This window comes from Poeciliopsis prolifica, unplaced genomic scaffold (assembly GCF_027474105.1).
Source record: "Poeciliopsis prolifica strain line A6 unplaced genomic scaffold, Auburn_PproV2 SCAFFOLD029, whole genome shotgun sequence".
NCBI classification, from domain to species: domain Eukaryota; kingdom Metazoa; phylum Chordata; class Actinopteri; order Cyprinodontiformes; family Poeciliidae; genus Poeciliopsis; species Poeciliopsis prolifica.
This window is the reverse complement of record NW_026562404.1, coordinates 3,521,535-3,545,174: the sequence shown is the minus strand read 5'-3', so window position 1 is coordinate 3,545,174 and position 23,640 is coordinate 3,521,535. Positions and strand designations below refer to the sequence as shown.

Genomic DNA, 23,640 nt, shown 5'->3' with positions numbered 1-23,640 from the left:
AGCAAACAAATAATGTTATATCACAATATTGGACAGAACAAAAACCGAGCACACAGTTTAGGTTGAATAAGAGAACCATTTATTTTACCGTCTCTTGACGTGTAAATACTGTACACACCCACAATGTTGACATAGACAACTGCTGAAGAGAAATAGTTCACTCTGTAAAATAAACATAACGTTTCATCCAGAAACCTTGAGCTGAGGGTCCGATTAGTCTTCTTCAGGGAGGATTACGCCGCGGCTTTGGTCTGGGTGGCCTTAGCCAGCGCCTTTAAATCTGCGATGCACTTTGCAATGCTCTCCTTCTCCTGGAAAAGGAAGAAAATAAAAGTTGAAGATACAAAATCTGAAGAAAAAATTTCCCAGGCAACCTCAACAAACAAACACACTGCTGCTGTCTTTTCCTCATTGTCCTGTAATAAACTTTAACATGCGGACTTTGAGATATACCAGGTTTATTTTGTTGTTGCTTTTTCAAACAACCGGGTTCCTAAAAATCTTTCTTTTCCAAGTTATTTTCCAGACTTTCTGATGTCTTATTCAGCAGTTTCTACAACATTCTGGACACTTAAGAACATTTACCTTATTGCGTTTAATGATCTGCATGTTCAATGAACCATAACAAAATGTTGAAGCTGGTTGTCTATTCTCAGAACAAGAGTTTCCTGGATTAGGTTCAGATTATGTGAGGAAAAGTCTGTATTTGGTTAACCTTTTGATTATAAAAAAACTAAAGAAAACAAACTTTTCACTATGTTCAGATATTAAATATCTTATCTCTGTATTTTTATAAAATACTTTGGGGTCAACACTGTAAATATCCTGGGTTGACTTCCTTGTAAATAACTCAAAAAAAGAAGAATAAAGGATCAGTGAGTTGCAAAAAAATTTGAGTTAGGCAGCAAGATTCATATTAAAAGAGCACAATCTAAATATAATAACCGACTTTACTCTCGTGAAATCACATTTGAGTTCAAAATCCTTTAAAAACGACAAAGTAACATCGTCTAATCGATCATCCTCTCAGTGATGTTTTTTCCCACGCCATTTTTTAAAGACAGACCTCTGCAAAACTTGACAAACTGGTCATTCTTAAATATCGCACACAAATTAATCATTGCTTAAATGATCAGAAAAACATTTGTGCATCACTCTCTGACTTCCTACTGAGGCAGCAACAAATTACACTGGTAAGTGTGTTTTCGATAACAAATAACTAAATAATATCAACATGAACAATTTGTGGCATTTCCAAAACAAACATCGAAATTTTTAGTCAAAACAAATATTTAAAAAAAAGAATGCAGTTGATTAAGTTTTAATCCCATTATCTTGAATCAAAGTCAATACTTTAAATAAATGAGAAGAACAGCTCAGCCATAGAGAGGCAGTTATCTTTATTGCGCTACATAATGTTACGGCCTTATGTGGGGCATTTCTGCACAACTGCAAAGCTCCAAGATCTCATTAAGCTTCGGCTTTTTCATGAAAAGGGGAAGGACTGACCTGCTGAGGAGTGATGCTGCTGATGACGTTCTTCTCCACCCAGTTGATCATATGTTCCTGCTGCATGCGGCGGTTCAGGTGCTGAAGGGCAATCTGATAGTCCAGGCGCCTCTTTACCTCGTTGGTCACCATGTGTAGCCTCTCCCTGTAGTTGGTCTCCAACAGCATGGCCACGTTGTTCTGAAGCAGAAGAGGAAAAACAAAAGGTGAATATGTTGGGTCAGAACTGGGACATAATTCTAACAGGAAGTGCTCTTCTTTTAGGGGGAAGATGGTGTGGCATTTTTTTGTAAGACTTATCGAGTACACAAACATATTCACGTTATTTGATGGAAATGCCACAATAAGGAAACTGTGTCTTTTCAACATTAGTGGAATAGGGACAACGTTTTGCTCACATTTGCGATGGAAACAGGTAATGTCGTGAACCACAGGTGAGAAGTCAGAGGTGCTTACCCTCTTGGCGTCAAACAGCATCCCCCGACCCTCAACTCTCCACTGCTCCTTCTTCTCATTCTCAATCGCCTCAGTCAGGCTGGACATGCCGATGTCCTTCGCCTCCTGGGCCTTGGCCACTTTTTCCTGAGAGAAGAAAGATTCAAAAAATTATTTTCAAGCTCAAAAGAGAAGAACATTAAGAACATTGTGAACTGGGGGTGCACCGATAGCAGTTTTCTGATTATCGATCTTTTAAAAAACCTAATTTACCAATTTTGATTTTGGCTGATACCATTTTTTTTTTGCCTGAAATGTTGCTCAATATCTCAAGAAAGTTGCTGAATTGGCAACCATGGGGAAGACTATTGTTAACTGTAAATGTGCAGACATGACCTGGTCGGTCAGTTTGTCAGTCAAACTTCTCTCACGGGAGAAAAAAAAAGCACAGTGGTTGATTTTTAGACTTTTGCAAAGGTTGATAACATTGGTGGATAAGATTGGCTTCCCATGTAAAAATCAGCTGATCACCAATATCCCAAAATTAAGGAAATCGGCACCAATAAATCGGTGCACCCCTATTGTGAACTAAAGGTCTGACAGAACATACTAAAACAAAGCTGCTATGGGTAAAAAGAAAAAAAAAACATTAAATACAAGGGAGTATTTGGAACCAATATAGTGAAAACTGAACAGTTTGGGTCCGAATAGTAGGTCGTATTGTTACCCTGCTAACAATACGACCCACTACCAACCAACATGTTCTCAGTCGATATAGTCTCTGTACAGAAAAGACTTTAGTGTGCTTTAAAAAAACATTTTGATTCGGAATTCAATGAAATTATAAAAATAAGTTTTTTGTAAATATTGAAGAGTTGTGCTTTTCTGTCAAAGTTTTAAGCAAATCTCTTGTGGTAGATACTTAAATTGTTGTGCGGTTTTAAAAAAATGATGCAGAAGTCATTGGTTAAATATTACAATCCAATAAATCCACATTTTTCTTTCGCCTTCTTTCTTAACTTCTGTGGTTTTAATCTGTTGGGCTCCATCATCTGATTCAAACGTGGGAACTAAATGTAGTGAAACGAAACCCTACAGATTGACTGGATATCTGATAAGCAAAGAATGACTTAATGAAACTTAAAACAATTCTTTGCAATACTGATATCATGCACACCAACATTGCACCATAAATATGATATATATTTTGCAGCCTTAATTTAAATTGTTTACTATGAACTCTTAAATCAGACATGTCCAAAGGAGAGGAGTCGAAGTTAACCCTTTCCATCCTCCTCTATGATGTAAAGCAAATGTGTACAGACACATTAAACAATCTGTTCTGGTTTTCTCTCAGTCTTTTCCAATACCGTAGAGACTGTTGCGTCATGTCTCCAGCTTTACTGAACAACCAGATAGAGTAAATGGAGAAAAAAAATATATAGGCCAGGTTGGATGGAGCAGAAACTCTCTGAAACAACAAGAGCACCAAAGCCACTTGAGTGTAAGTTACTATATTATCGTAAACACAACCTGACATCAGTTTGCATCAATATCACAAACACATATGGAATGAATTATTTGGAAAAAGTCAAATATGTAGGCACCTCATTTAGCTTGTCAGCAAAAGCTGCGACACTTGGACCAAATTTTTTGACACCATAGACGATGACTGAGCCAATGCAGATGGCAGCTATGGTCTCATGGTTGATGACGTAAATTTCCTTGGAAAGCAAGTAGACGAGAACCCCAGTGCCCAGCATGTATGGTCCTGGAGAAAGACAAAAAAATGTTTTAATAAGTTAAACTAGTAGAACAACATCCAAGATGCAGTTCTATGAAACAGTTTCGAAATTACATTTTTTTGTTCACTGTACCCTTTCAAAAGAAAAAGGGCTATAGTGACTTTAGGAAAGTCTAGATGGCGTAGCAGCACCCCTCACCTGTGACTCCAGTTTTAGGATATAGGAGCTGGAATAACTCTTCCGGGAAGAGGCCATGGCGGACTTTTCCTCCGTACTCTGGCAAAGGAGGTAAGGGGGCCAAACTCTGAGAGGATGTTTGGAGGGAGCGAGACGCCTGAACCAGACTGAGAAAGACAAAAAGATCAGTTACTTTAAGTGATATTGTCTGCTTCCTACTACTTGCAGCTACGTATAGCCTGCTTGTAACAGATCATCGGGTTTTAAGATCCAAAAAGGTCTGTATTTTATTTGGTATGGCCGACAACTGGTGACAATTATCACCAATTTAACATCGGTTTCAGCATCCAACAGTGGAGATGTGACATCAGGTTGTTGCACATCAAAATTGCCACTAAAAAGCCATTTTAGAATAACCAATAAAACAAAGGTGAGATAAAAGAGCACAAATTAGAAACTGGATGACAAATTGTTGTTGACAGAACTGCAAGAGTCAGATTCTGAGATCAAACTGAAGCTCATTTGTGGGAGCACCTAGACTGCATGATACAGAGCAACATGCCATCAAATGAATTCATTTAGTCAGGAAAACTCCAGAAAACACAGGGTAAAATTACTTCACACTTGCTTGAAAATAATCATAGTTAGAATGAAGTCTGTTTGATTTTAACTGGTACTATTTTTTGATATCCTTATACATTAAAATCCAAATGTCTAACCGTTTCTAGAATAAGTATTAAAAGATACAAACCCAGCTCCAATGGGGCCGCTGCTTTTCAGAGAACCTGCTGCAAACAGAGGGAAAAGGTGATTTAGAGCAAAGTCAGAACTAATGCCAACAATGGTTTTACCCTGACAGAGACAATGCCAGTGGAAAATGTCATTAAAACAACAAGATTACACAAAAATAAGGTTTTTTTTGCACAACATACAACAATGCAAGAAAATTATATGATTAACTTCATATTAAAAGGTTGTGAACAAACAGAAATAAGCTTTAAAGTCTGAAATCCTTAAGCAAGAGACGTTAACATAACATTAGCAGGCGTGCAGTTACCGTTAGCTTCGGATTATTACACCAAAAGGAAGTTAATGTGGAGATTGAAAACAATTATGTTATTTACATTTTACGGTAATTGCAACAATAAAGCATTCAATGAATTATCACCAATAACTTCAAATGCACAAATATTATTATCTTCAATATTAGCATGTTAGCATTGGCCTGTCATTTAGTGCGCGGCCTACAGTTTACCCTTCACATACAGCCATTTAAAATGTAATGCCTCTGTCTGGAGAATGTCAAAAAACAGATAACAATTCACGGACGTGATACGATCAAAATTTCTCCTCACAAACCTGAGAGAAAAACGAGTCTGGACAACATGTTTGAAGAGTGAAGTGCCGATTTGTACTTCGCCGGGCACCTTGTATCGGCCTCTCCGTGCCCTTCTGCAAAAGCCACAAGGATGACGGAGTCTCGAGAAACAACGCGAGACTTCAAAGACAACCTTGTTTATTTTTCTGAGGGCACCAAACTCAGAAACCACCAGATGGCGGTGTTCGCACAAGGCACACCTTCGAGACGTTTTTTGAGAGAAGAAAATTTACAAACGTGCAAAAGTTAAATAGAGATTACTCAGTATTAAAGGAGCAAGGTCTGTGAACGTCAGACAAAATAAGCGAAGTTTTAAAACAAAACATCATCCTTGATGAATAAATACACAAGAAACACGAAGTCAGGTAAGAGTTGTTTAGCGCCAAAAACTGGTACATATGAATTGCGGACGCATTTATAACAAATGTTTTATTTTCAGTTTAAAAAACAAGCCCATCATAATATCAGGATTTGAAAATAATTATTCATAATTACTTATTTATGTTTTTAATAAGTTGTGCTTATTTATCTTTTTTTTTATCCGTCAGGAACATCCACATTAATTTCAGACATGTTGAACATTTTCAGTCACTGTCTGATTTCTGTCTGTAACTTTAGTCCTGGATCTGTTAATGTATGGCAGTGTAATGCATTTATTCACTTCAGTGTAAATTGTCATAAAAACAAGTCACAATCAAAAATCAGTAGTGCAAAACTAACATTGCCCAATAAAAGACAAGAAATATACTCTTCAGTCATACAACTTCAATTCCACTTTTTTAAAAATCAAAAGTGGAATTGATTTGGTTATAATTTTTAACCCACATGATCAAAATATAAAAGAAACAGGCACTGTTTACATGCAACAAAAGCAGGACAAAGTGCCCTACATAAGATACAAAACTGGAAATAATAAGGTAAGAGGTATAACAAAAAAGAAACTTTAAAAAGATATAATGAGCCGGACAAACGTGGGAAAAAATGGCAAACTGTGCAGTGGTATTGATTTGAATGACTGGGGAAAAAAACAAAATTGTGTTAATGATGAGGATTCTGGAGCTGGAGATAAAAAGTCATAAGTCCCTGAGGGAGTCTTAGATCTAACACCACAAAAAGTACAAATAAATAATAAATGAACATAAAAAATAATTAATGAAAATATATAAATGAAAATAAGCTGTACTGGTATAACTAGTATATCATGTAATTGGAATAGTTGTTTTTTATGCTATTATGTCATATCAATATTTTAGATTTATATCATAATGTATTACTACATTTCATATGATGTACATAATACAGATGTCTGTAGAGGAAAATCTGTGTACAAAAGTTTGTTCTAAAGTTGATGTTAAAGTCGTGAATGTCAGATTGTCAGCCTGTAGTTGCCACAAACGGGGCAATAAGTTGACTATTTCATCACCAATCAGACGGCAGACTTGAATAAAGCTTCAGCTTTCAAAACAATGTGTCTGCTCACACAGCACTGCTCTCTGTCCAAATGGTGTGTTTTATCCCAGTTGGCTGGCCTGCGTTGGAGCGAGTGGGGGGGTGGTCTGGCCTGTCTAGGTCTGTCTGTAATCTTGGGGCCCACCCGTGTGTGGCATCAGCGTGGTGCGAGTGGCTGCTGAGATAGAGGAACATATGACGCGGTGGTTCTCTTCACTTCCTGTAAAATTATGCTCAACAGAAACAGCTACATGTGAAACGCAGACAAAAACCCCGGGCGCTGTCGGAGAGGAGAGGGAGAAAATGGACGACTTCTCGGCCTCGCTAGAAGAACTTTCTTCAATGAATGGCATGGCCTAAAAGGTGAGCCTAATCTTCACGCTTTTATGTTCATCTGTGGGGTTTTATTTTTCTTCTTCTTTAAATTATCTTGCACCTGCACGGCTGTAATCAACTCTCGGCGGGGCATGCGGGAGTCTCTTGTTGACAACTGTGGAAATAGATTTTAAAGAAGCTTCCTGAGTAGCATTTGTTTTAGAGAGAGATGCCTCTAAACTCGGGTCATCCTGCATGCTTCACAGAGAAAATGGGTATAAGTGGTTGAGAGTGTGTGACAGCTTTCACTTTAAAAGATGTCAACGACAAAAAGTGTAAATCTTTAGGTTATAAAGCTTTCAACTTGTAAGTTTCACTTCAGTACTCTCAAACTGCTAAATGTTTATTTTCTGCATGCCCTGTGTCACGATGTAATTCCCCTCCAGCGTCGGGGCTGCGTGAGAGTCCAAGGAGCTGCCATGGAACACCTGGACTTCGGGCCAGCACGACACTTCCAGGAGAGAGAGTTTGACAGGAAAGTTGATTACCGAGCAGAGAGACGCGAGTATTTACGGGGACGCAACAACGTGACTTCGTGTCGAAGTCCCACCAGAGAGCTCGACACGAGACAGATCAAGAATCAGCTCAAGCAAAAGAGGCAGTGGGAGTTTTTGAACCGGAGATCGCTGAGTCCGGAGCCACAGAGCTCAAAGTGCATCATCTGCTCCACGGATCTGTCCTCGCTTTCCGAGTCGCATCTGTACAGACTCTATAGCTCAAGGAGCAAATCTGAGAAACTGGTCACAAAAACGCAAACGTCTTCCTCTGCAGATGGGCATCAAGAGATGATTCTAACACCAGAGAGCACAAGTGATTGTCCAAGCACTAACAAATGGGTAAATGTTTCTTTAGGTTGTTTTAGCCTCCTGCGCTCTTTCAGGCTAAATGTGAACATGTATGCTCTTCTCTCATCCATTCTTTTCCCTCAGGCTTTACTGTGGTCAGACTCAATACCAGTAACGAAAGAGGAGAAAGGTCAGGCAAGGAAACAGACATCTACCTCCACCACAGAAACCAGCCAGCACAGGAGAAAAAGTAAAACAAACAGGAACATTTTTCCTTCAGTTTTCCAGCAGGCTACATCTGATCTGTTCCACTGAAAATATCTGGCTTTCCTCTTTCTTATAGCTCAGAACACAAGCACCAAAACAGTGAATGAGACCGCAACGATTCTCCAGAAATCTTCTGCACAAACTGAAAAAAAGACACAGAAGGAAATCAGTGTGCAAACAGAGTGAGCTCGGTTCACATTTTCCATGAAATATAATCTTTTAATAATCTATTACAAGCAGGAGCATTCCGGGTCTTCAGTAATGAGATATTTACCTTCGCAGGTCCGGGTTTGTCACAGTCAAAGAATCAGTAAGTTTCAAAACGCCACTGTTTACATGTTTGTTTATGCTTTGGCCATATTTGGTGAACGTTTGGTCATGTTTTAGTGATGTCTGTTTGAATTCGATGATGTCTGGGCATATTTAGCCGTTCTTGGACATGTTTGGACACATGTACTTTTATTTGCCAGGTACTTCCCTGTTTCTTGTATGTAAACATGATTGGTGCCAGTTTGATTACATCTCTTATGTTAGATTGTGTTCTGTCACCCTTGGTGAATAGTTGGGGCCTGTTTAGCACACGGTTTGCAAATTTGGGATGAGATGGGGGGTTTAAAGGCGGACTTCAGTGTCTGCCACTTGCCTAGAATCTCCTGTCAGGTGTGAAGTAAAGTTCATTTTTGTCATTAAGTTGTTTGAATTGTTTTAAATATGTCTCCTCTCTGTCACAACAGGAAGTTCAGAGATTATCAGATTACTTGCAGGTAAATGAAACCACATCCTCAGCTGTTTTTTTTTTTCTGTCTTCATTTAAAGCAGATCTTTGTAGACCCAACAGGTTATATGAATGTGCTCAGTGTGCATTTCGGTTTGCTCTCTAATCAGGAAGCCCTGTGGAGAGAGGAGACGGTGAAGAAGAAGCTGGCGGTCCTTACGGAGATCTCCACCAACCTCGTGAACTCATCAGATGTGCTATGGACGGTGAGATGCTTTTTCTCTTTCTGGAGCTCTAGATTTGATTGTTCTTTCTCGTGCGGTCGGCTTGTTTTTGGCAGTTTTTTTGTCTTTCACAGTGAAACGTGTGACAGTCTCGTACCGAGCAGCAGCAGCGTTTGGCGGCTACGGAAGGCCTGTGCAGCTTGTGGTTTCAAACTTCCTGCTTCCGTTTTTCATCTATAGGAGGAGAGCAAGCTGTCACTCTTACACCGGAAGGGTGTAGCTCTCTGTCACTGTTATAGGTGCAATGCGTCCTCCTGAGCCTTCTTCTGGCTCCTCTGAGAGGGAAATGCATGAGAGGGAAATACTAAACCATTTTCTTAAAAATTAGTTGAACAAGTTGAGTGGGTTAAGTTAAAAGTGATTGACATTTTAAATTAGTCTCTGTCATAGGTATGTTATCATTTTTGTGTCTTTCAGTGCAAGCACACGTTGTGACATTTCGCTATGTCTGTGTGCGCCTGTTAGACGAGCCCATGAATCAACGTGCTTGCTGTCACAGCTGTTGCTGCACGAACCATTAATTTTACATCTGCAGGTTTGAAGCGTGACAGCCTCTCGTTTCCTCTCTAACCCACACAGTCTCGCTGCAGTGAGGATCTGCTGAGAAGCAAGATCAAGGTTCTGGAGGCGCAGCTGCAAGTCTGCCGGCAGGTAAGCAGCAGCAGATGGAAACTGAAGCAGAAACCAAACAGGCTTCATTGTCTCTTTGTGATTTCTGCAAAGAAAATACAAAAATAAAACAATTCTCGTTCTACACTACTCAGATTTTCTTTTTGTCATATTTTATGAGGTGTGGCAATCGAGTGTTGTGTCCTTGCAGAAGTTTCCTAAAGATGGAGTGAAGAAGCTGATGCTACAGATGGAGAAGCAGAGGGGAACGTATGAGGAGAAGGCCTTGGTTGCTCTGCAGAAAGTCACACAGGAGAAAGCTGATGCTCTCTGCCAGGCTGAGACACTGCAGGTGGAATTCACATCAAAGTTTGCTCTTTTCCCCCTCTGAACTTCCACATTGTGCAGCTAGACTTAATTGGTCCATCAGTTCTGGAGCGGATTTGTTTAGGATATTACGTTTTGCGCACAGGAAGCACTCGTTACGGCGCAAGCAGAGGCACTGAGGTGGCAGAGCCTTTACAGAGAGCTGATGCTGAGCTCTGGACAGCTCAGGGAGAATCATCACCTCAGCAATGACCAGCTGCAGCAGCTGCACACCGAAGTCCAGGTATGGTGCATAAGGAGAGTTAGAGCTTTGAATGCAACTAAATAAATAAACGCTAACCTGACTGTGTGTGCTGTGCAGCTGTCCAGAGCCAGAGAGGCTGAGCTGAGGGGGGAGGTGGCATTGCTAAAACAGGAAAAGCAGGAGCTTCAGTACAACACCTGCCTCCTGGAGGAGGACAACCAGGCTTTAAGAGACGAAATTCAGAACCTTCGAGGTAAAACGTTTCACTCATGTTTGCTCAGAGAAAAGATCTCTGCACTTTCGACAACCCGCAGATGTTTAGAAATCCTCTCTGTCCCAAAGATGGTGGCGATGAGGGCCAGAGCTTCTTCGTTCAGGAGCTTCTGGAGTCGGACCACGTGGATCCAAAACTGACCGTCAGGAGGGACTCGCAGATGGAAGAGGAGCTCCGACTCACTCAGGAGAAACTGGAGCTTAAGGAGAAAGAGGTAACCTTTGGATGAGTTCACAGCAAGCTAAAATACATTCACACAGTCCATGTGCTGGCGGTTTCAAAAGTAACAGACAAGAAATACAACAGCTATGTACTTTGCAAAAATAATTCCAGGGCTTAAAAAAAACATACCTTTGTGTCAATTTTAATTTACATTTATCGACATGGTTGAATAATTCTCCATACAGGGTACAACATCATCAAATTATTACGGTAAACTCGAACCGGACGAAAGGTTTTAGCACACATCCCAACCAGATTGATTTGATTGGTCACTGGACAGAAAAACACACATTTCCTGACCTTAGATAAGGTGAAACTATATTTTAGGCTTGTGGACTCAGCAACTCAACAATATTAAGAAATGTTCAATGATGAAAAGGAATTTCTTGGGAAAATTGTTTCTGTGCTCAGATATCAAGTTCTTATTGTTTTGATAAATTTGTCTTTTCGTGATCCCCAGAGTTAAACCTGCTGCAGTCTTTAACAACCTTTTGTTTAGCCCCTTAAAAAATCTGAACAATTTCAAGCTGATGCTCCTTTTTGACAAACACACCCTTGATAATCTTCTACAACTTAAATGTGAAAAAAATAATAATAATTTTAAAAACATATTTTTTAAATAAAAAAAGATGCTTTTGAAAGTTTGTCATGAAACTTTCGAAGTTTTCTCAGATGAGAAAATCTGACTTTTGAAAATGAATTTGAAAATGTGTAGTTTAAGCAACATGTCAAGATTTTGTTTGGTTTTGTATTTTTGCCATTTGACCAAAAAGGCAGAAAGAGTTCATCCAAGGACTTCATACAACTGAGGCTTTTGACAAACATCTTGACCTAAACTATAGCTCCATCTTTTGGTGATTTTGTTTTTCTATCGGAATAGCAGTGCAGGTGATTTGTTTATGTTCCAAGAGAAACTAGTTGTTTTGCGGCTCATCCCGCAGCCTGAATTTGATCAGAAAAGAAGAAACAACACCAATCACAGTAGGATTTCCTGTTCTGCTGCTTGTGGACATTGTGTCCTGAAGCCACTTTCCACCCACACTTTGGAGAAATAATTTAAAAGTACGTTTATTTGGTAGTTAAGTGTAAATGTACATCCAGCGCATCTTTAATCTTTAAGCAACAACATTCTTCCAGGTTCCATTTTGCGAAAACATTTTACAAATTAAAGCACATTTGGCAGATTTTTCTTTAGATATAATTCTGAAATGTAAATGTGGTTCTGGTGGGCTGTGGCTAAATTTAGTCTGTGTGGTCTCCTTCCATATGGTGTGTGTGTGTGTGTGTGTGCGTGCGTGCGTGTGTGTGTGCAGTGTGAGGAGCTGCAGACGGAGCTGCACGCCATGGAGCAGGAGTGTCAGTCCAGCCAGGCTCGACTGTCGCAGTGCAGAGACGAACTCCGGCAGCTCAGCCACCGCCGCAGGAGACCGGTCAGTCCTCTGTGTGTGTGTGTGTGTGGAGGGGGTGGGGGTGGGGGGTGTGTGTGTGTGTGTGTGTGTGTTTCTTCACAAAGCTCTAAACATTTTCTTTCTCACGGGAGAAGCAGGAAGTCATTGTTCCCTCAGACCAGAAACTGATTTTAATGTGTTTATGTGATGCTTTTTTTCCCCTCCCTCCGTTCAGATGCTGTGCAACTCTTGGTGGAGGATTTGTCTCTTCTTCCTCCTGCTCTTCGCTGTGGCTGGGGTTGCCATGTTATGGTCATGGCATCCCCCTTTCAGGGAGCAAGTAGAGGTCCTGTGCGCAGACATAGAGACCAGAATAGAAGACTATCTCATGGAAATGGCCTCTCCTCAAAACTCTGGCTGCTTCAGGCCAATATGACAGCATGGCGTTTTAAAATTGTCGTTTCGTACCGTTGTAGATTTCATTTTTAGTTTTAAAACTTTTAGTATGAATGTTCATGGTTCGTGTGTTAGTTTTCAGCCTTGGAGCGATGTGTTGAAAATGTGGCGGGTGCACTGTACGTTTGTGCAGAAGGATAAAATGCTGAAAGTGATTTTAAGTTGTTTACAACTCACAACAGAGGATTTTCAGAAACTGTGAGTCTAAACATCAGGTTTGTGCAAGAACAGGGATGATCTTTTGTACTGTAAAGGGACCGTGTAGCCAGAATTACAGCCTTAATTAAAAATAAATTCATTCATTTCCATCTTTTGTCATTAGCAACGTGAAGAAAGGCTATCCCTGTTGCCTTCCTTTTTCTCAAACCTAAAAATCTCCTGGATCTATTAAAGTAAAACAATCAAATCAGTTGTTGTTGGTTTGTTTTTGGTTTTTGTGGTTATTCATTAAAAGAAAGAGGAACCACACAGCTGTAAAAGGTCTGCAGCAGATAAAGTATGTCTGCATGTCACCTACAGGATATACGGCTCAGCTGAAAATGGAAAGTGATCTTTTAATTTCCTGTCTCGTTTCTTCTGACTGTTAGTAATGTTGGCATTTTGGAGCAGACCAGCCACAGTCCTGACTTGAGAATTTGTGGATTTACACGAAGATTATGGTGATGGCAAGGAGGTTTTTCTACCTCAAAACTTGAAGATCATCGCCATAAATCATCAAAAAACACAATGGAAACATGAAGGCATGGCTGCTGTAATAAATATTCTTACTGAAGATTTTTTCATTGAGCATTCAGAAGAAAATAAATAATTGTCAATATGTTTTAATAAAACGGAGATACAAGTTTTGTTTTCTTTTATTGATACTTTTTTCCCCACATTGTTTTTCCACATTTCCTTTCAAAAACAGACTTCTTGGGTGATTTTAACTCTTATTAAATCTAAATCTGTCAGGGTTGTGTTTAGATCAGTTCAAGATTATTTTGAACTGTTTACTTTTCCTGGCATAAAGAAAAACTCTCCCTAACCTGTAATTTTTGCTGAGTAATGTTTCAGTCACAGGGTTTCATCAGGCAAACTCATTCTGATGATTAAGATCTCTGAGCGCTGCTGGAGTTGAAGAAGTGGTTCTGAGTATCTGACCAATCACATCCAAACACCGGAAGGAAAAAACATACAAGAAATGATCATTCAGTCAAATCAAAACATCTTATAAAGGTGAAATAAACTGCCTCACTGCAGATTATTTCAATTTGAATTATCAGAAATATTAACATTTTACATTATTAAATTCAATATATGCATTACCTTGCAAATGGTTCCTTCTCTATGGAGTGTTTAAAATATCAAATCATCCAATTATATAATTTTGTCCCATTCCAACCACAAACTTCAACTTACTTTTTATTGAAATTTTTTTGTGAAGTTGAGCAAAAAGGAAACGGCATTTTCAAAATTTCTTACTAATTAAAATGTAAAAAGTCTGACATGTTCAGCAGCTCTTAGTCCGACACCCCTAAATTAATTCGATTTCAAATTCCAGCAGTGACCAACCCAGACTAAAGGGTCCATCTGTATGTTTAAAAATGTTTCTTAGTGGACATTACTGGACAAAAATCTTGAAAACCAAGAAATACAGAGAGAAAGTTTTCTGCTTTAAACAAGCAGCAAGTCATCAACTTTGAACGTCTCTTCGAGCTTCTACCAGTCTATCATCTGAGAACAGGACATGGCCGTCCATCTAAATTAACATGGCAGCCCAGGAGGAAGAAGCCAAGAAGAACGCTGTAACTCTGGAAGGTTAGGCTTAGGGTTTTTAATATTATGCAGTCAGTTGTCCAGCCAGAGTAGTTTGAGTTTGATCTCGAGTTGTTCATATCGCTACAGCCACACTGTATTTCCTAAAATGTAACTTTCTCTTCAACTCAGCACCCTCCTGTCATCTAACAACAAAAGTAGAACATTTATGGCAACAACCTTTTGGTAATAACGATGTCCTAAATACGGCAAGACGTTTTGAACATTATTAAATCAAAAAGACCAAACTACAAGCACAAAAAAAAACACCACAGTGACACCACTGCCATTGTCTAAATTAATATTCTACATTAAAAATTGTATTTGCAGATATTTTCTAATTTATTCAGATTTCTCAAGGTCAGGTAAAGATTGTGACTTTAGACGTTAGCATTTTGACATCATGACCAACGTCCAAACGGATCAATCAGGAAGGTGCTGTTGTGTCAGTGAGATAAGAGTGGTGGCAAACTGGTTTTTACTGGAACTGACACACAGAACAGATGAACAAAACCTCACACACATCTCTCTTTAAATGACCCCGTTTTTGGTTTATGTTTATGCTTTCTAAGGCTGGAAATAGGTAAGTGGGCGAGTATTTCTGAATGTTTCTAAATAGTTGCTTAAATTGGGTTATAATCTTTCAGTGTTGTCACTAAAAACAAGAAATAAACTCAGTTTATTTAGCAGAAGCATCAATTATTCTTCAGTGCTGTGTCTGTTTTTTTTAAATTACTCTTCTAGTTTATTTTTGTTTATTTTCCTCACTTTAGGCAGCAGTAAAATTATTCTAAACATTAAAATGCATCTTTATTACCAGCTGCGGTTGCTTTATGCTGCAGCTCTTTCCATGTAATCGTTCCTGGAGCTGAGAGGTGTAGCCTCCAGCATCATCTATTGTCTGATAACTCTCAAACTTTAGAGACAAAGCTCCTCTCCCACTGTTTATTGTGTTCTAGTTGTTTTAACTGTTCCAGACGAAGCTCCATTCTCAAAATCCACTGACGCAGCACATCCACGGCGCACAGCCCCCGTCTCTCACCACCACATTTACCTGTATGCTCCCCAAATGCACCAGTGAAGCGATGGGTCCTTGTAGTCAGTCTGCTGGTCGTCCTCTCTCTTACGGTAAGCAGAGTCTCCGTGAAGCTCTGCCGCTTCGTTAACTCACAGAACGACTCACGTCTGCAAGATGAAGACTACTGGGCTGCTGCTTGTGGTCGGGCTGTGCGCGTTCAGCGTCACGTCTTCTCTGAAAATCTGCGCTTTCAATGTTCAGAGTTTTGGTGAATCCAAGGCAAACAACAAGAGGGTGATGGGAGTTCTGCTGAAGGTACTCTGCCGGGAGTTTAAAACAAACTGCATGAGGAAAACCAGGTGTCTGATAGATCTACCTGTGTTCTTCTTTTGCTTTTGTCCTCAAGATCCTCTCTCGGTGCGACTTGAGCCTCATTCAGGAGGTCCGGGACTCTAGAGGGGAAGCAATACAAGCTTTGGTCAAGGATCTTAACAGGTACAAACAGGAAGGTTAGATGTCTGGAGTGAGAAAGTCAGTATATTTACTATATCTTGATGTCGCTGTCATCAGATTCGACAAATCCAACTTCTATTCCTCCGAGGAAAGTGAACGACTGGGCAGGAAGAGCTACAAAGAGCAATATGTCTACATTTACAAGTAATTCAGCTAATCAGAAGTGAACCGAATCTGATTCTTAGAATCAGCTCTGGACCAGAAATGTGCTCACAGATCTCTCTTGTGTGATCATCTGCAGGAATAATATGCTAAAGGTCAAGGAGCGCTTCCAGCATCCTAAAGTGGAGGGAGAGGGAACCAATGAGACCGACGTTTTCTCCAGAGAACCTTTTGTCATTCGCGTTCACTCCCCCACAACATGTAAGAAACACAGCAAAATAAGAGTCCATTCACTCCTCACATATACACTGTCAAGAAAACGTTCTTTGCCCCCGTGCGCGTTTCTTCTGTTTTTGCTTTTTTGACTAATTTAAAACACATTCAGCATGTCAATGGGAATGCCTGGCTTCACTGTGAAACATCTTTTGAGAGTCCAGAAAAGTCTGACGTCGACATTTCAGATCATCAAAATTTGTTACTGTCAGAGGAGGATAACCTGGGTTAACACAAAAGCAGTTTTCACATGTTGATTTCATTCGATAAAAGACAAAAAGCTTCCAAAAACAACCTGGCTGTATGTAGGAAATGACCACAGCTGATACAAAAACAATGCTATAGGTCACAGTGAGAATGACCTTGTTACTTCTGGAATGATAGAAACAGTTTTCAGAAGGTTTGACTCCTGCTAAGCACAGATGTTTCCTTGTAATCATCAGAGATGACTTGAGTTATAGTCAAGGTCATTCATGATGCAGTTTCATCTAGTTCCTCCTAATAACGATGTATTAAAAAGCCACCATAAATTAATCATTTATCCTGTAATGTAATATCTCCCACTGCGATTATTCAGTGAGTGAGTTTTTGTGTTGGTTTGTCATATCAAATCTGTAGCTAATTTATGGTTGTATTTTGACAAAATGTGGAAAAAGTTCAAGGCAGTCCTTGCAAGGATTACAGACTTGCTATATGGTAATGTACGGTGTGAAGATAAAACTCATCTATTGTTTACGTTCAGACGAAAAGGTGCATTAATTTAAGCAAAATTCAAAATGAAATGACTTGTATCTTCAAATATTTGGAGCCTTCTGAACATAAACATGCTTATCTAGAAGATCTGAAGTAAACCATTGACTAAAAGTGTTTCCTTTCTAGTGGTCAAGGATTTTGTCCTTGTTGGGCAACACACATGTCCAAAAACAGCCATGCAGGAGATCGATGAGCTGTACGGTGTTGTCAAACAGATTCGCAAGAAATGGAAAACTGAGGTAGACGAAACCTCGCCGTTATCATCAGCATCAGTTTTGTCTAACTTGGTTCTGTTTTTAGCCAAAGCACCTTGATCCAAGCTGGTTTCTCTTTTCTACACGTACACTTCATGAGTAATGCCTCGCTTCCTCTTTTCCAGAATGTGATCATCCTGGGGGACCTAAACGCAGGCTGCAGCTACGTCACCGTGAAAGGGTGGAAGGCCGTGCGCCTCAGGAACGATCCCGGATTTCACTGGCTGATCGGAGACGAGCAGGACACGACGGTCAGGGAGAAGACTCGGTGCGCCTACGACAGGTCAGGCCGGGTCGCACAGATATGGCTGCACTACTACAGGCGTGCATGAAGAATCTCATCATTTCAGTTTCGTCGGTATCTCAGTCTGAAGTGTGGCTTCCTCTTCAGCAGAGATCTCTAATTGCACACTTCGCAGCTATAAAAAGATCAAACCAAACAAAAATCTGACCTTTTCAAAAGGTCAATGTCTCTCTTTCTGAGTTTAAGGAGTAGGATACAAGCATATCCAATCTCAGCGGCGTTTATGTGGTAGCTTGTTAGATTGCCCAGAACCAGGTGGTGACATCAGGAATTGTTCCCACTGACAGTTTTGGCAAAACAAAACAAATTGTGCAAGAACTTTAGAGAACATTAGATGGAAAACATTACCAGTGTAGTCAGACTGAGTCAGACACTGATTACAAAAAACACATTGCATGGCACATTACACAATGAAAGCAAAAAAAAAGGACCTTTTTTTATTTTTTAGGATTTTTGTGACAAAAGGTTTAAAATAACAAGCTAATGTATTTATGTCTTGAAGCAGCCATGCTAATCCATTTCTCATTTGTAGAATAAAGCAATAAATTAGAACTATTAAAGTCATAATGAAGGCATTCTGCAACAGTCTTGGTCAGACGGCGAGGTGTGCATGTTTCCATGTATCTTTTTCTGATGGTCAATGTTGCCTTTTTTTTAATTTTTAATCACACAGGATCATTGTTCACGGTCGGGAGATTATTTCTGCCGTAGTTCCTGGTTCGGCTCAAGTGTTTAACTTTAAGGAAAACTTCCATCTTACAGAGCAAGAGGTGAACATGTGAAACACCTGATTTTAGTGACTCTCTGCATGTAAGCGTGATAATATTTGCGTCACTTTGTCCCTTCAGGCTCTTGAGGTGAGCGACCATTTTCCTGTTGAAGTTGATCTGAGGCCAACTCACCGCTACCTCCTGAGGAACGAGCTGTAGGTCACAGCACATCACCCCCGAGCAAGACTTATTTTAACCTGAAATGTCATTTGTTTTGATTTTTGATTTTTTTTCTTGTTTTAAATAAAAAAGAAATGAATTAACAAAGCGATCAAGAGAAACAGTCTCTGTGCTTTTAGTCTCGCTCCTCGCCAAGGTGGCACCGGCGAACAGTGTTTCTGCACGAAGCGTTTTCGTCTGCTGGGGTTTGTGTTGTGCTTCTGAAACCAAACCCACATCAAAGCTGACATCATTTCATGAGCTCATGAAGGTGCGCGAGAGCAGCAAAGGACAAAACACAAACAACTTGAGTCTTAAGGTTTTACTTTTCAGACGGGGTCAAAATAGATTTTTCTTCCGTCTTCATCTTTTATGGTGAGTTCATTTCAGTTGCTTTTCAGCAACATATTTCTGTGGCTGTGTGTGGATTTATGCTCGATCTCTTCGACAGGAAGTCACTTGCAGCCAAAGCAGAGGAGTTACATTGAGCTGTCTTTGGGTTTTTTTTTTTTTTTTTTTAGAAACAGACTGTTACAACAGATTTAAATTAGTCTTCACATGAATTCTGCTTTAACATTGACTTGTGTTTGTTAAGATGGAGGGCTTTGCTGATCTTCTCACTGATGCATTTTCAGGTAAAAAACAAACAAACATTTTTTTGTAGCAATATTATTGTTTTTATGTTATAGGATTTCACTCAGATGTTTTTTTTTTTCTGATTGCAGAGGGTTCGGTTCCCTCGTTTTCCACGGGAGATTTGGACTTTGAGAGCTTATGTTTTGATGAGAAGAGCGAGGAAGAACAGAACAAAAACCCAGTGACAGAGAACAACGAGGCTCGGCTTCAGGAAGCATCTGCAGAAGGTGCAGCTTCGTTGCAGGGCCCCAATGCAGACGCACCGAACTCAGATGACAAAGAGCAGACTGATGAGGAAAATGATGAAGAGGGGCTTAATGGGGCCCGTTTTAGCAGTGAGACCCCAGAGGACGATGAATGCTCGAGCTCTGACGAAGAAGAACGGAGCTATTTCTGCTCTGGAAGAGGTGGAGAGGAGGAGGCTGAAGGCCCAGAGGAAGAAGACGATAGACTGAAGTCAATTTATGAAACAGTGCATGGGATCCTGGAGGATGAAGACTCTGAGATCCTGGAAGATGTTGATGAGCTTCAAGTCAGCAACAAGCTGCAAGAAGAGGTGCACAGTGATGAAGAGGAGGACGGATGTAGAAATGCTAACGCTGTAGAAAGTCCTGAGAGTGAGGAGGAACAAGAGGTCGAACCGGACTCCTCTGAATCCGACGACGAAGGTGTGAAAACTGAGGAGGAAGAGAAAGAAGAACCCAGCGCTGTCGATCCAGCAGATTTTGGTTTGGAGTTCTCCTGCATATCTCTCCAGAATCTGGAGGATCTCATCTCTGAAGTGGATGGTGAGGTTTACAGAGAGAAAATGTCAGACTTCACTGGCGAGGAGCACCAGGAGGCAGGCGAGAGCTTTGCAGATTACCCCTCAGACTTTTCCTCTGGTGAATACGGCAGAAATGCTGCCGCTGCACGGAGCGCCTCGCCTCGTCCACGGGAGGAAGCAGGCCTGGAAAGAGCCGGGACCGAAAGCGTGTGGAGCCACGGGTCTGAGGAGGCGGGTTCTGGGAAGGAGGAAGAGTTCCTGTTTAGCAGAGATATAGAAGTAAATGTGGAGAAAATGATGATGAGCCTGGATGAAGCAGCTGGAGATGAAGTTCAGAGGAAAACAGAGCATTTGTTGAGCGGGACTAGCTTTGATGATGAAGAGAAGACAAGTGAGAGCGACTCCTACAGCTCCAGTGAGGATGAAGAGCCGCTGAGAAGATCCAGTGATGTATTTTCAGATAAGTCCAGAACCCGAGTCCTTGAAGACGACACAAACCTGGAGAACATCAAATCTCTTGGTGCCAGCGGCTCTGATGATGGCAGCTTTGTGCGTGACAGACACGATCCTGCTGAGTTCCTCACCTCAGGGTTCGGTGAGTTAGAAACCAAAACCTTCCTGTATGAATTCTTCCTGAGTGGAGAGGACACAGATGGGACAGAATCACCTAATTCAGGGAGAAATCAGTGTCCGGATCAAGATGTCAACAGATACTCTGTGGTGGAGAAGAAAAACTCGATACCAGCAAGTCCGTTCGTCCAAGGATCCATCGACGACAGCTTCTTCTTCAATACTGAACCCAATGACTTCACTGATGATGGACAGCAAGAGGAGGAGGAGGAGGAGCAGGAGGAAGAAGAGGAGGAAGATGAGTACGAAGAAAGGAGAAACTTTGAACAGATGAAGCAGAGAATCGAAGCTTTCAAAAAATTTTACGACAACTGCGATGACGAGAACGGGCAACAAGGTCAGTTTCCAGAACACAGATTCAGTCTTTCCTCGTGTGATAAACAACTGATCGGTTTCCAATTGTTGGTGTTTTTCAGAGAGGCAGATAAAAGTTCAGTTTTGTGCGGACCCCTTATCTCAAGTGAATTATTATGAAACTGACAGGTGGGTAAAATTCTGCCAGTGCTAAAGTGTACTGTAAAGCAAAGCATGGCAGATGAAACAAAAACGGTTTCTGCTTGATTTGTGCTTCTCTGCAGTGACAGAGACTCAGTCAGCAGCTCCTCAGACAGGGAGGAAGACCTGAGCTCTGTAGAACAATCCGACGACAAAGAAGATCTGAATCCTGCAGAACAATCTGAAGACAAAGAGGAAGATCTGAATCCTGCAGAACAATCTGAAGACAAAGAGGAAGATCTGAATCCTGCAGAACAATCTGAAGACAACGAGGAAGATCTGAATCCTGCAGAACAATCTGAAGATACGGAGGATGACCTGAGCAGTGGGGAACAATTTGAGGACGAGGACGAAGACTCGAGCTCTGCAGAACAATCTGATGTAAGAAGATCTTAATTCACTTAGACAGCACACCAGAGAAGGAGAGAACAAACAAAGCCTTGCAAAATCATTCATCTAATCAAATAGATTTTGAACTGCTTCATGTTATCTGTTACAACCGCAAACTTAGATTTAAGTGGGATGTAATATGAAATGTAATTAAATCTCTATTCATTTCAAACATGTAAAATGTCAGAGCAAAACAATAAGCAAGTAAGAAGTAAACAAACAAAAAGACCCCATAATAATCAAACATAAAAAACCAAAATTTATGTCCAGTTCTTCCTACTGCCTCACTCAAAAATCTCCCATGTACATATTTACATGTCCAATTTCTGCTTCATGTCACAATTTCTACCCTTTCAAAATATGTACAATTTATTTATCATTGTGTAGTAATGCTATCTACAGACTCCTATAATATATCTATTAAGAACCAAAGCAAAATATTTTTCTATCCTATTCTATTCTATAAAATCCACTGTATATAAACAAGACATCTCATACATCCAGTCATGTTTAACCTGGATTAATCTAGAGTGCTGCGATAATCAGCAGTATGCCAGCAGATTCACAATGAGTGCTTCAAATTCTGTCATTCTTCCACTTTTCAGTTATATTACTCAGCCCCACATATTTACTTTCTGGTTGTAACGTGACAAGGTGTAGCAAGGCCACATTAGGTGATGAATACATAACTGGCCTGATTTGTCTGTGACTAGGAACCGCGGGAGCCTGAAGAAGACCAGGACATCAAACCTGTGTTTGACCCCCCGATCGTTCAGCAGCACCAGAGTCCGGCAGACGTCGTCAACACACAAACCTGTACAGCGACGCGCAAGGTGTGTGTTTACTCAAGATCTTAACCCAGAGTGTTTCCTTTTAAGCTTATTTTCTGACTGACCGTCCTCTGCTCTCCCAGTCTTTCAGGACACTGAAGCTGATTGTGACGCTGGGAGTGCTGACGGTGACCGGGCTGATGATGTTCTACCTGACCACGGACCAACCCGACTGGCTCACACAGTTTCTCTTCTATTAGAGCCGCAGCTCACTTTGGTTATAAAGAATGAAAAAAAAAAAAACTCTGTACACAAATGCATTTCTACCTTTGATGCTATTTTTCTGACCTTTTCTTTGGAAATATATAAATGTAAATTACAAGAAAAAAAAAAAACGTTTTTTTTTTTTTTTTATGAATCGTGTGGTAATGATTTTGTGAATTAAAGTGCTGAAATGTCAACCGAATTTATGAATCTCATTTTCTGAGCTGAACATTTTCAACCAAACGCAAATATGATTCAAAATCACAAAACAAACCAGGGTTCTGGTTGAGGGCCGGTGTCCTGCAAACGTTTGGAGACATGCCAAACAGACCTCATTTAAAAGACCGAATGTCAGGAAGAAGACTGGCAAAAATACACATTTCTCTTGTCAAATGACAAAAACAAGTAAGTTAACCTTACATAACACAAGCGCCTCTGTGGTTGCCAGTCACACATTGAGCAAACAGAGGCACAGAAAGGCTCACTAATCAAACCTCTCTACCTGAAGACAATGTAACCACACCTATTGCTTCAGGCACTGCACTGATTTCCTGTGTGAGAATAATCTAACTCCACCAAACACTGAATGAAAAGGTTTTCTTTCTGTGCAGAATAAAATTGTGAGGGTAAATTTAAAATGTAATCATTCAAAAAAAAAAGGGGGGGGTGTCACCTGGACAGGTCAGCAGTCTGTCGCATTGCAACACAGAGACAGACAGTAGGTGCCTTTTTAACCAGGCAATGAAAATATTCAGTCAAACCGCCTCTCTGGTTTTACCGTGTAAAGTGTTACATACTCATACTTGCCTGGTGGTGGCGCTGCTTCCGTAAAACACCGAAAACAATTCCAACAAAGAAAAATCCAGGCGAACCGGAAGTTGTGCGCAAATCGTCGGGGAGAGCGTTTGTTTTTCGTCTCAAATCAACTCCGGAAGGGCGGAATTAGGATTCGGAATGCACACGACTTTCCCGCGGCTCGCCGGGCACAGAAATCGAGCTCACATGTGTAGGAGGAGTCGATTTGGTTTTCCTTTGACGCCAAAAGAAACTAAACTACACTTAACCGCCAATAAGTCCGAAAAAGGACAGCCGAGTCGAACCAAAGACAGA

The 23,640-nt window shown here is 40.5% G+C and overlaps 4 protein-coding genes across 7 annotated transcripts; 3 read left to right on the top strand and 1 right to left on the bottom strand.

The window, feature by feature from the left end:
* Positions 1-56: 56 nt before the first annotated feature.
* atp5pb (ATP synthase peripheral stalk-membrane subunit b) lies at positions 57-5,349 on the bottom strand. 2 transcript variants are annotated; one of them, XM_055049697.1, is made up of 7 exons: positions 5,226-5,349; positions 4,618-4,654; positions 3,888-4,033; positions 3,552-3,715; positions 1,966-2,091; positions 1,510-1,689; positions 57-311 (listed from the first exon to the last, which is right to left on the bottom strand). In XM_055049697.1, exons 1-7 carry the CDS (start codon positions 5,251-5,253, stop codon positions 234-236), a joined length of 759 nt encoding a protein of 252 aa, XP_054905672.1. In that variant the 5' UTR covers positions 5,254-5,349; the 3' UTR covers positions 57-233. The 2 variants fall into 2 exon arrangements, with proteins under 2 accessions (XP_054905672.1, XP_054905673.1); XM_055049698.1 differs by having other exon boundaries at positions 4,618-4,651; positions 5,226-5,348.
* Positions 5,350-6,931: 1,582 nt separating this feature from the next.
* On the top strand, positions 6,932-13,048 carry LOC129372549 (TRAF3-interacting JNK-activating modulator). Its single transcript, XM_055049957.1, has 14 exons — positions 6,932-7,056; positions 7,455-7,904; positions 7,998-8,103; positions 8,197-8,302; positions 8,403-8,430; positions 8,855-8,884; positions 9,006-9,101; positions 9,699-9,770; positions 9,940-10,080; positions 10,201-10,338; positions 10,417-10,552; positions 10,642-10,787; positions 12,109-12,225; positions 12,419-13,048. The coding sequence occupies exons 2-14, from the start codon at positions 7,488-7,490 to the stop codon at positions 12,617-12,619; spliced, it is 1,734 nt and encodes a 577-aa protein (XP_054905932.1). The 5' UTR covers positions 6,932-7,056; positions 7,455-7,487; the 3' UTR covers positions 12,620-13,048.
* A 2,220-nt stretch (positions 13,049-15,268) lies between these two features.
* dnase1l1l (deoxyribonuclease I-like 1-like) lies at positions 15,269-18,685 on the top strand. Of its 2 annotated transcripts, XM_055049766.1 has the most exons (9): positions 15,270-15,561; positions 15,713-15,766; positions 15,858-15,946; positions 16,022-16,108; positions 16,206-16,327; positions 17,219-17,331; positions 17,472-17,629; positions 18,324-18,420; positions 18,499-18,685. In XM_055049766.1, the coding sequence occupies exons 2-9, from the start codon at positions 15,749-15,751 to the stop codon at positions 18,577-18,579; spliced, it is 765 nt and encodes a 254-aa protein (XP_054905741.1). In that variant the 5' UTR covers positions 15,270-15,561; positions 15,713-15,748; the 3' UTR covers positions 18,580-18,685. The 2 variants fall into 2 exon arrangements, with proteins under 2 accessions (XP_054905740.1, XP_054905741.1); XM_055049765.1 differs by having other exon boundaries at positions 15,269-15,766.
* Positions 18,686-18,827: 142 nt separating this feature from the next.
* LOC129372241 (uncharacterized) lies at positions 18,828-22,815 on the top strand. Of its 2 annotated transcripts, XM_055049372.1 has the most exons (7): positions 18,828-18,954; positions 19,175-19,214; positions 19,305-20,948; positions 21,028-21,094; positions 21,190-21,487; positions 22,210-22,329; positions 22,410-22,815. In XM_055049372.1, the coding sequence occupies exons 1-7, from the start codon at positions 18,952-18,954 to the stop codon at positions 22,524-22,526; spliced, it is 2,289 nt and encodes a 762-aa protein (XP_054905347.1). In that variant the 5' UTR covers positions 18,828-18,951; the 3' UTR covers positions 22,527-22,815. The 2 variants fall into 2 exon arrangements, with proteins under 2 accessions (XP_054905347.1, XP_054905348.1); XM_055049373.1 differs by lacking the exon at positions 18,828-18,954 and having other exon boundaries at positions 19,096-19,214.
* Positions 22,816-23,640: the final 825 nt, after the last annotated feature.